Below are 12,325 nucleotides of genomic sequence, written 5' to 3'. Positions count from 1 at the left end.
CAGCTCTGTTTCAATCCTAGGTGCTGTGGCACAGGAAATGACGTTATCTTCATAAGCATCTAAGGTTCTGCTATATGTAGGGGAAAAAACTGGCCCTGCATTGAATAACAATGGATACCAATAATTGGGATGGAGCTGAAGAAACTGAGGAAGAGATTGTTGTAGCATACCTGCGCAAACATACCAAACTACCTGCGTCTCAATATCACCAAGACCAAGGAGATGGTGGTGGACTTTAGGAGATCTAGGCCTCATATGGAGCCAGTGATCATTAATGGAGAATGTGTGGAGCAGGTTAAGACCTACAAGTATCTGGGAGTACAGTTAGCCGAGAAGCTAGACTGGACTGCCAACACAGATGCCTTGTGCAGGAAGGCACAGAGTCGACTGTACTTCCTTAGAAGGTTGGCGTCATTCAATGTCTGTAGTGAGATGCTGAAGATGTTCTATAGGTCAGTTGTGGAGAGCGCCCTCTTCTTTGTGGTGGCATGTTGGGGAGGAAGCATTAAGAAGAGGGATGCCTCACGTCTTAATAAGCTGGTAAGGAAGGCGGGCTCTGTCGTGGGCAAAGTACTGGAGAGTTTAACATCTGTAGCTGAGCGAAGGGCGCTGAGTAGGCTACGGTCAATTATGGAAAACTCTGAACATCCTCTACATAGCACCATCCAGAGACAGAGAAGCAGTTTCAGCGACAGGTTACTGTCGATGCAATGCTCCTCAGACAGGATGAAGAGGTCAATACTCCCCAATGCCATTAGGCTTTACAATTCAACCGCCAGGACTTAAGAACTTTTTAAAAGCTATTATTAATGCTTTTTGAGATAGTGATTTAGATGCATATCATATTTTTTACTGAGTTAAGTATTGTATGTAATTAGTTTTGCTACAACAAGTGTATGGGACATTGGAAAAAAAGTTGAATTTCCCCATGGGGATGAATAAAGTATCTATCTATCTATCTATCTATCTACCCTGTTCTAAGGAAGTCCATAATCTATAAATAACAATGTGATGGATGTTTCCATTCTCACCTTTCAAATTCTTATCGGTTCTGACATATAGAAAGGATTATTTTTGCTTTTCTGCCAGTATAAATGATAACTATCCAAATTAAATTTGGCATCAAATACAAGAAAGGTACCATAATTATTTAGATGTTAACATTTTCAATGACAGTTTCTGTATCTCTAGGTGAATGTTCCAGTTCTAACCAGTAGGGGGAAGCAGTAAATCAGTAATAAATGTACTGTACAGCCCATGACATACCTGCAAAGCTGCCCTGTTCACTAGCTATATGCATAAATCCTGGAGAACAAGTGCTTATTTTCACTTTTGCTACACACCCGTTGATGCTCTTGTCTTATGAGAATGTATCTTAAGGCCTCAATTGCTTGCAACTTTTTGGGAAATTGAGTTCCAAATTTCTATGACCATTAGTCTGAATAAGTCTTACATCATTCTGTTCGTGAATGATCCATACTAAATTTAAGATAATGTCTCCTTTTCTTGATTTTTCCCTTATGCAGGTAAGCTTACCTGCACCAAGATCCTTCCGGCATTTAATCAGAGCACAAATTTCTGCAGCCATTCCAAATCATAGTAGTATCTTTATCTTTCTTTTATCCCTGTCCTTTATCTTTCTTCATTTCCATACTTGAATGTGATATTAGCTCTTTTGCTTTGCTATACATCCACCATAGTCGTAAGGTCATCCACATTTCTTACCATATGAATTGTATTCTGTTTTCAGAAGGTGTAGTGGTCAAAACTGAATAGAATACTCTACATTCAGCATGTCCAAGACTCTATGCATACTTGTTCCTCTTTGCATTTCAGCCTCTTGAATAAGGTTAATAAAACATGGAATGTAGAACAGTACAATACAAAACAGGCCTTTCTATTCACAATGTTGTACTGACCTTTTAACCTTCTCTAAAATCAATCTAGCCCTTCCCTCCAACATAGCCCTCTATTTTTCTATCATTTATGTGCTTATCTAAGAGTTTCTTGTACGTCCCTTATGTATCTGTCTCTGCAAAAACCCCTGGCAGTGCGATCCACACGTCCGCCACTTTTTGTGTAAAGAACTTAAACCCAGACATTCTCCACCCCCCCACACGGTCTGCCAATCATCTTAAAATTGTGCCCAGTGGTATTAGCTGTAAATATTCTTGTAGATGCATAAGCTATGGAACTGTTAAATATTTACTGTAGTTAAATGAGAGCCACTTCATTGAACTGGGTAAAGGATGCATGGCATTATAATTGTAAAATTATTTCTTCCCAAAAAGAGTGATTTGCATTTGAAATAATTCGCCGGATAAGGGAGAGACTCTTATTAAGAATGTAATTTATTGGTAGGTTGGGTGAGATGAAATATGATCAAATGGGCTTCATTGGACCAAATGATATATTCCCATTCATGAATCTTTCTTCTGGTACTTTTACATCACTACACCTATTACAGGAAAGATCATAGCATGCACAGAAGATTGGCTAACTGTCAGGAGGCAAGGAGTGGGAATAAATGGGGTATTTTCTGATTGGCTCCTGGTGACTAGTGGTATTCTGCAGGGGCTAATGGTGTTCCACAGGGATCAGTGTTGGGACTGCTTTTTTTCACATTATACGTCAATGATTTGGATGATAGAATTAATAGCTTTGTGGCCAAGTTTCTGGACGACACAAGATAGGTGGAGGGGCAAGTAGTGTTGAGGAAGCTGGGAATCTGCAGAAGGACTTGAGACGTTTGGGCAATGGGCAAAGAAGTGGTAGATGGAATACAGTGCAGAGAAGTGTTTGTTCATGCACTTTAGTAGAAGGCATTAAGACGTAGATATTTTCTAAATGGGGAGTAGATTCAGAAATCAGAGATGCAAAGGGACCTGGGAGTCCTCATGAAGAATTTTCTAAAGATTAACTTGCAGGTTGAGTTAGTGTTAAAGAAGGCAAATGCAATGTTAGCATTCGTTTCAAGAGGATGAGAATATAGAAACAAGTATGTAATGCTGAGATTTTACAAGGCATTGGTCAGATGGTATTTGGAGTCTTGTGAGTAACTTTGGGCTCTTTGTCTTAGAAAGGATGTGCATCAGAGGAGGTTCATGAGAATGATCCTGGGAATGAAAGTGTTAGCGTATGAGGAGTGTTTGGCTGAGTTTAGAAGAAAGAGTTGGGGGTTGGGGAATCTCATTGAGATGTATTGTTTATTGAAGGGCCTAGATAGAATGGATGCGAAGAGAATATTTCCTGTAGTCGGGAAGTCTAGAACCAGAAGGCACAGTCTCGGAATAAAGGATGTCCCTTTAGAACAGAGATGTGGAGGAATCTGTTTGGCCAGAAAGTGGTGAATCTGGAATTCATTACCTCAGGCAGCTGTTGAGGCAAGTCAATGAGTGTATTTAAAGCGGAGATTGATAGGTTCCTGATGAATAAGGACATCAAAGCTTACTTGGCGAAGGCGGGGAATGAGGTTCAGAGGGAAAATAAATCAACCATGATGATATGGCAGAGCAGGCTCGCTGGTCCGAATGGCCTATTTCTGCTCCTATGTCTTATAGTCATTTTAAACAGTACTGTGTTTTGTACTAAATATTTAATTTGCAATTTCTGTTCTCAGCATGCACCAATAACTATTATTAAATCTTTATTTAAGGTGTAGAAGCCAAAACAAATGCAGTATCAGTTAACCACTGTTATTGGTTTAGGGTACTTCAAATGAGTAAGTGTAATGCTTTTCATTTTACTGTTTCTATTTACAGAAGGAAAGTCTGATAGGATCATTGGATGCTTTGGGGGAAGTTCTTGCTTATCATAGTACCAGCGTTGCTGTAGAACAACCAGAAACGGCTATTGTGCACCATCGATTAGCGTTTATTAGTATTGCGTTATTCTCTGTGCGTTTTCTGCAAATAGTCCTCCCCGTTGAGAAGGTGAGCTGATGCATTTGTACCTGTTCACTTCCACAAGATTTCATTTGGGTCTTGTACACAATCAGATCTAAGTTTGCAGCTCTCTGCATGTTTTTATGTATGTTAAAGGACAATTAAGATTAGCTTTGTTACATGTACATTGAAATATATATGGAGTGTCTTTACACCAAGAGCAGTGTTGGGCAGCCCGCAAGTGTTGCCACGTTTATGGTACCAACATAGCATGCCTATAGCTCACTAACCTTAACCTGTAGGTCTTTGGGAAGTGGGATGAAGGTGGAACAGCCAGATGAAACCCATGTAGTCGCAGGGAGAAAGTACAAACTCCTTACAGGTAGTGGTAGGAATTGACCCTGATTCACAGTCACTAAAGTGATGCGCTATGCTACTGTAAGTGTAATGATAGTTACTGATGGTTCTGTAATTACTCCTTGTTTCTGTGTACACTTGTAATTATAATTCATATGCAATTTTCTATTTTTTAAAGTTTTTTAAACTTGCTATTCATTGTGCAGTGTCTGACAAGACAGTGCAGTGATGTATCCAGAAATGTGTATAAAAATGGCCAACTGAGCAAGGTATCTTCAACTGATGAAAACTCTGAAGGGCATTTGCTTGTTAATATTGATAAGCTACTTCCTTTGATGGTTATGCAATTGTGATGTAATTCACAGTGATTATATGAAAAAAGCAGTGTGTATTTCCTGTTTTGGATAGGATATGAGACTAAATGTTGGCTTCTTTAAGTTCAGAAACTTTCCTTTTGCACAAACTTTTTCAAATAGTGATTGAAACTATGAACAGTTTCTTAGAAAGAAGCCAAGCAAAGGCAATGCAAAAAACATTGCAGAACATCACTTGCTGTAGAAATTAGATTTTGAAACAATTTTCAATCCTCAAAGGGCTTTTGTATTCAGTCTGAAATTCCATTAAGTTGTTAATGGGCTGAATGCTTGTGCCTCACTCTGGACAGCCCCTCTCCCTTGCAGTGGAGTCATCAACTAGATGATTCAAGGCTTGCCTTTGATACTCAGAATTACAGCATCATCATAGGTGTTTTAAGAAATACTGCCTTAATCACATCATGATCAGTGTTTATAAACAAGTTCTTCAGCCTGGTGATTGTGTGCTAATTGTCTGCACCAATTTATATTCGTCTGCATCTACTGTATTATTCTCCACATATACACTTCAATTTAACCCTGATTCTACCAGTTGCGTACAGAGCCTAGACAAACTACAGTAGCCAATTAACCAAATAATCCACTTGAGAATCTGCTTGCTTGTGGAGGTATGAAGCAGCAGGAGGAAATAAGCCCACATGGTCACAGGGAGACCACACAGACTCCCCACAAACACCAGAGAATAGGATTGAAACTGGTGACTGGGACTGAGGCAGTAGCTTTGCTGGCTGTATCTCTGTGCTACTCTAGCTTGTTGAATGGAATCTCCGAAATGTTTAAAGTGACAATGTGATGTCTCCAGTGAATTTTAGTGATAAATGAGGCTTAAAGTTTAAATTGTGCTCGTTTTCTTCCCTGGTTACCTTTGGGGATCAAGCAATCTAAATAGGACCATTAATCTGTCAGAATAACTGGAGCATTGACCTTGTGCATCCCTTGTGTAGGCTCTGTCTGAGTTTCTCAGTTTGAATATCACTGATCTGATGTATTTTTCTGTTTGATGCTGCAATTCATGAGTATTTATAAAGTGGAGAGAAAAACTACAGAGTAATTACTATTCAGCATACTCCTAATTTTTTAAAAATGTATGTGTTTGCAAAAAATAAATGTATATAAAACAAACTACTGTTGAATTTTCTATCCTGAGTACACCCAGCTATTTTGTAAATCCTTCTTTGTTATAGTGCCATTGAAGTACAGCACAGAGAAAGGCCCTTTGGCCCACCTAGCACATGACGAACCATTTAAACTGTCTACTTTCATCGACATACATTGGGACCATAGCCCTCCATGCCTCTACCACCTATGTTCCTATCCAAACTTCTCTTAAATGCTGTAATTGGGCTTGCATGCACTGGCAGCTAGTTCCACGCTCTCATGACCTTCTGAGTGAAGAAGTTTCCCCTCATGTTCCTCTTAAGCTTTTCACCCTTCACCATTAACCCACTCAACTTCAGTGGAAAAAGCCTGCTTGTGTTTTCCCTATCTATACCCCTCATAATTTTGTATACCTCTGTCAAATCTCCCCTCAGTCTTCTGCATTCCAAGGAATAAAGTCTTTGGTACAAGTTCTGCTTGGTAGTTTTGTGATGCCCACTGTTAAGGGAACCTTCATGTACTCTGAAGTTGCTCCAATCATTCTATTATGATTTCCATTCTAACTAGTCTTGAGAATAATTGGAGCCATCTGATTTTGGGGTGATGAAATTAGTTGGGTGCATATGGTCTTGTGAAGGCATCTTCATCTGTGACCAAATCGTATGGTTAATTGGTACAGATATACTGCCTCTTGTTCATGCAGAAGTTGTTCCTAGATCATTGTTGATGTAGGAACCATGGCAGAGGAACATTATTGTGTACAACAATAAGATTAAAACATCCAGACCTACTAATAGGATATTCTGTCTGACATCAGAAGACCCAAAATGCAGTCAAGCTTTATACTGTGTAGTGCCTGCTATGCATTTTTATCAGTTCCTGGAATTAAAACGTGAGGAAGGAATTGAACTTGGAATAATTTTCAGTAATTATTCAATAAACATTCAATAAAGAGCCTTTTTTAATACTTTCTCCCGATTCACTCTTAGCATAATCAGTATCATAGGGTCATTTGTTTGGTCCATAGCCTTCTGTGCCTTGGAGGATTGTGTCATGCCTACCACTATGTCATGCATTGTTGGAGATTTAATCAAGAACATTTCTTTCACACTCTGGGTTTCAATCAAAAATTAATATTACCACTCTGACTTACAACAATATCTGCTTAGTTACTGGTTAACAGCATTTTGAAAGAAAAAAACGAGATATGACATGATAACCTGATTAGCGCTGTACATTACAGCACCGGGGGGGGGGGGAGGGGGGGTCAATTCCCTCTGCTGTCTGGACATTTTTCCTGTGACCACATGGGTTTCCTCCAGGTGCTCCAGTTTCCTCCCACATTCCAAAGACGTGTGGGTTAGGGTTGGTAAATTGTGGGCATGCTTTGCTGGCGGTGGAAGCATGGTAACACTTGCAGGCAACCCTCAGCACGTCCTTGCACTATGTTGACTGTTGGTAAAAATGATGCTCTTCACTGTATATTTCTATGTACATGTGACAAATAAACCACATAACCATATAACAATTACAGCATGGAAACAGGCCATCTCGGCCTTTCTAGTCCTTGCCGAATGCTTACTCTCACCTAGTCCCACCTACCTGCACTCAGTCCATAACCCTCCATTCTTTTCCTGTCTATATACATATCCAATTTTTTTTTAAATGACAATATCGATCCTGCCTCTACCACTTCTACTGGAAGCTCATTCCACACAGCTACCACTCTCTGAGTAAAGAAGATCCCCCTCATGTTATCCATAAACTTTTGCCCCTTAACTCTCAGCTCATGTCCTCTTGTTTGAATCTTCCCTACTCTCAATGGAAAAAGCCTATCCACGTCAACTCTATCTATCCCCCTCATAATTTTAAATACCTCTATCAAGTCCCCCCTCAACCTTCTACGCTCCAAAGAATGAAGACCTAACTTGTTCAATCTGTCTCTGTAACTTAAGTGCTGAAACCCAAATAAAGCTAATTTCTAATCTTAAACAAAAATACCAGATTATATGTGGTAGTTCTATTTAAAAGGAATTGATTCACACGCTATAACCAATTTGTCAGCATAAAGTGTTACCTAATTACTTCCACTTATCTGGTTTAATGATTGAACTACTACAGCAATAGGTGGTTGATAACTAGTAATCATGGTAAACCACCACTTCCCCAAACCCCATTGTTCTTACCTTCATGTTGAAGATTATTTTGGGTTGAAGTCCTGAAAGGCATCTTTGAAACTGGTGCTCTCTAGCACCTTGTGTTTGGTTAGTGCACAATGAATGGTCACAGGTTATCCCTGTGGTTATGTTTCAGTTACACCTGGGACAATTAGTGTTTGTAGTTATTTTTTCCTTCTGGGCATCACAATCCAGTATAAGGGTAACATTTGAAATATTTATTTCTCCGTGTACTTTCCAAGGTAAATCATTGGCAGAATGAGCTTTGCTCATTGTCTTTAGTTCCCAAGGCTAAAGAGAATAATCACTTTGATCCTTCAGAAAGTCAGAACTAGGCAACTCAATTGCCTTCATATTTTGTGAAATTGACCATAGCAATCTCTTCAGAGGGTAGATGTGAAGCACCTCATTAATAAACTTTAAATATCAGTACAACTCTCTAAATTACAAATGTACTATTTAATATTCTTCTTGAAATGATTCTGTTAATGACTTAAAGTTATAAACACAAGAGATTCTACAAATGCTGGAAATCCAGAGTAGTGTGCACAAAATGCTGGAAGAGCTCAGCAGGTCAGGCAACATCTAACTTGGAATTTTTTTTTATGTAGGCTAGTGAAGTTCTGCCAGAGAGCATAGGGAATGCACTTTATCTTCTGTCTCTGGATGTCCCATTCCGTTTGAGCTATTTCAGCATTCATGAGTCCATCACTGTCTACTTAGAGAAGGTCAGCTTGCAGAGCTATAATATGTACAAGAGAGCCACAGAGGTAGCACACTCAATGGAGTATGCATGTTCTTTTATCAAGGATGTTGAAGCAAAGGTATGTATACACTGTTTTATTTATTAGTTCTGAAACTAGGGAATAAGTAGTTGTTGATTTTGACTGATTTCCTTTTTATTTTCCAAAGAGCAATTTGCAGTTCTGTTTTCATACAGCAAGTCAGGTAGTTGAATTGTTTTGTGGACCAAATTGCTTAAAGGAGTCAATCAATTTATAAGAGTCAGAGCAGTATATCACTTAAATACGCAGTTCTCTTGTCATAAATGATTTATTTAATATGAACATGTCTCCTTAATTCAAAGTAATATTAATTTGCATATGTAATATTTTAAAGCTTATTTTAATTGAGAAATATTAGTCCTCTTGTAATAAATATTCTTACTTATGGGAACTGATACCTGAAAGATGTTCTGAGTCATCTTTTATTGTAAAGCTGTCAGACTGCAGAGATATAGGTGAGAGCATTTCCATGTTAAGTTTCAAAGCTTCAGTCTGAACCTCCATTAAAGGTGAGTACCAAATTTAAAAAGAACCAAGTATTTCAGTATAAAACAAGTCTCCATGAAGCAAATATTTTAATTTCATAAGATTTTGCCAGAATTGTTTTTGATTTTGTTTTTTATCAAAATAATTTGCAATTTTAATTTTTATTCCAAGTTCTAAAATATGTCAATACATTAGATTCATGACCCATTAAAAATTGTATCATGTATTTTCTTATATATTTTACTAATTTTACAAACCAGTATGCACCATTGTACATCTCTTTAAAATAAGAAACTCTTTAAGTACCATTGAAGAGACCTTAAATTGTCATCATTGTCACAGCCATGCAGAAATAACACAGCTTTATTTCTGGGAATTGGAGCATTAATGTGGCAATAATTTCTATTTATCTTTCATAGTTGAATAACAGTGATAATCCTGCAATTCTTATCCCACAATCTAAACATAGCACTTGATAGTTTTGATTATATTAAACTAAGTTAAAACTTGTGGATAACTTCACTTACCTCAACACTGATCTGATCCCTGAACTCACTTTACAGGAGTCTTGGACTCTTGTTCTCAATATAATTTATTCATCTGTTATGTATCTATCTATTTATTGTTAGTTTTTTTTATATTTGCACAGTTTGTTTTCTTGTGCAAATTGTTTGTTTGTCAGCCCTTGTGTGTAGCTTTGTTCTACTGTGAATACCTGCAAGAAAATGAATCTCAGGTTAGTATATGGTGATCTACTGTATACTTTGATAATAAATTTACTTTGAACTTTGAGGTTTTGCATGTAATATTTGGAAAGAGAAAGGCATGTTCTCAACCTAATTGAATTCTCCTTCTTGCAGAGTGAACGGGATCTCATGGAATTGATTGAGTTAGCAGACCAGGCTGTACTCAGCCTTCCTTACCATCAACAGCTACAGCTGGTCCAGAAGTTCATTGACATCTGCTCAGAAATGTAAAGAGGATGTTTCATATCATATTTAAATCTTCTAATAAATATAAGTACAGAATATTCTTCTTAGGCAATCTCTTGGCTTTGAAAATCCTATGATTCCATTGTAATAGTGTGGGTTCTGAGATGAGAATTTGGGACCCAAAGATGCAGGCACAGGTGGTGGCAGAAATACCTAAGAGGACAGGCTAATTATTGTCAACTGGTAACAAGATTATTTACTATTTATTAAGCTTGAATTTGGTTTTGTTGGAAGCCAAAGGTACTAGTCATGGTGAGAGAGAATGTTGAATTAACCTGTCATGTCAGTTCTCCATCCCACTTCCATTCTGACTCGTCTTTTCATTTTACATTGTTCCATTCAAACCTGTAACATTGATTCAGCTTTTTCTCTTTCCACAGATGTCTAGGTATTTCCAGCACTGGCAGTGGTCTGTGTCTTAGAGCTCCAGCACTGTTATTTTTTCCTCTCTACCCTCCATCTCCTCCTTGCATCATCTGCACTTCGTGTGCCTTCACCAACCCCTCACAGCCTGCACTTCCAGAGCTTGGGTTATCTGATCTATGTTGCTCTCCACTCTTGCACAGATGTTTCCTTCCTTTGTTCTCACCATCCATTTTTCTTTGCACATCAAGCTGTGCATGTTTTTTTAAATTCTGTTGGAAGGTCGTGGACTGGAAACATGAACTCTTTTTGCCTCTTTAGATGCATGGATCCTGCAGCATATTTCTAAAAAATTTTTTTTTGTTTTCACACTCAGTGGCCACTTCATTACATGCTTCCTGTACATAAGGAAGTGGCTACTGAGTGCATGTTTGTATCTTTTGCTGCGGCAGTCCATCTATTTCAAGGTTCGAAGTGTTGTTTAGGGAAGCTCTTCTGCTATAATGCGCGGCTATTGAATTACTGTTGCTTTCCTGTTAGCATGAACCAATCTGGCCATTCTCCTCTGACCTCTCATTAACAAGATGTTTTAACCCACAGAATTGCTGCTCATTGATTTTTTTAAAAAAATTTTTCGCCATTCTTTGTAACCTCTGGACCCATTGATTAATGGTAAGGGTCCATGACATAAAAAAAATTGGGAACCCCTGCTCTAGAGACTGTTGTGTGAAATCCCCAGGAGATCAGCAATTTGTGAGATACTCAAACCACCCTGTGTGACAACAACGATTATTCTACGGTTAAAGTCATTTAGATCATAATTCTTCCCCATTCTAATGTTTGGTCTGAACAACAACTAAACCTCTTGACTATGTCTGCATGTTCTTATGCATTGTGTTGCTTCCACATGATTGGCTGATCAGATAACTGCAAAATGAGCAATTATATAGGTGTACCTAATAAAGTGGCCATTAAGTGTATATCCTACTTTCAAGCCCACTAGATTTCACATGTCAAATAGCTGCATTCTGCACTTTAGTAATTGTTTGATTAATTCTGTCTCTAGGTTGCTATTGGCAAGAAAACCATAATGTATCAGGTTTTCTCTAAAAAAAAATTCTAAACATAATCAGATTTATTCTCACGGACATACCAGATGACATGAAATTTGTTATTTTGTGATGGCAGCAGTGTTGAACAATGACATTAAAATTTATCAGTTACTAAAATAAATAAAGGGGGAAAAAAAGGGAATAATAAAGTTGAGTGCTGATGGCAAAGGGGAAGAAGTTGTTCCTAAATCATTGGTCTTCAGGATCCTCCTGTACCCTTCTCCCTGATGATAGTAGTAAGCGGCATATGCTGGATGGTGAAGGGCCTTAATGATGAATGCAACACACACAAAATACTGGAGGAACTGAGCAGGCCAGGTAGCATCTGTGGAAAAGAGTACAGTCAATGTTTTGGGCCTTCAGCAGGACGGTCCTGCTGAAGGGTCTCAACCGGAAATGTCGACTGTACTCTTATCCATTGATGCTGCCTGGCCTGCTGAGTTCCTCCAGCATTCTGTGTGTGTGTTGCTTGGATTTCTGGCTTTTGCAGATCTTCTCTTCTTAAAGATGGATGATGCTTTTTAAAGTCATCATCTCTTGAAGATGTCCTTGAATGTGGCGCAGGCTGCCCCATTTCAAAACTGGCCTAGTCTACATCCCTCTGCAGCTTCTTTTGATCCAAATACTTTGGAAGCTTCATACCAAGCTGTTACTGTAAATCTATCACTGTAAAGATTCTAAGACCATAGTCCTGGGA

At 38.4% G+C, this 12,325-nt stretch overlaps 1 protein-coding gene across 1 annotated transcript in view; it reads left to right on the top strand.

Annotated features, from left to right (window-relative positions):
- Positions 1-12,325, top strand: part of rttn (rotatin) — a 243,030-nt gene that overhangs the window by 59,134 nt on the left and 171,571 nt on the right. The window contains exons 11-13 of the mRNA XM_073051703.1: positions 3,762-3,932; positions 8,502-8,714; positions 10,022-10,134. Of these exons, the coding sequence (XP_072907804.1) occupies positions 3,762-3,932; positions 8,502-8,714; positions 10,022-10,134 (497 nt within the window). The remainder of the gene's footprint in view (positions 1-3,761; positions 3,933-8,501; positions 8,715-10,021; positions 10,135-12,325) is intronic.

The sequence above is a fragment of the Hemitrygon akajei genome, chromosome 1 (genome assembly GCF_048418815.1).
Source record: "Hemitrygon akajei chromosome 1, sHemAka1.3, whole genome shotgun sequence".
Classification (NCBI taxonomy): Eukaryota; Metazoa; Chordata; class Chondrichthyes; order Myliobatiformes; family Dasyatidae; genus Hemitrygon; species Hemitrygon akajei.
This window is presented reverse-complemented; position numbering and strand designations above follow the sequence as displayed.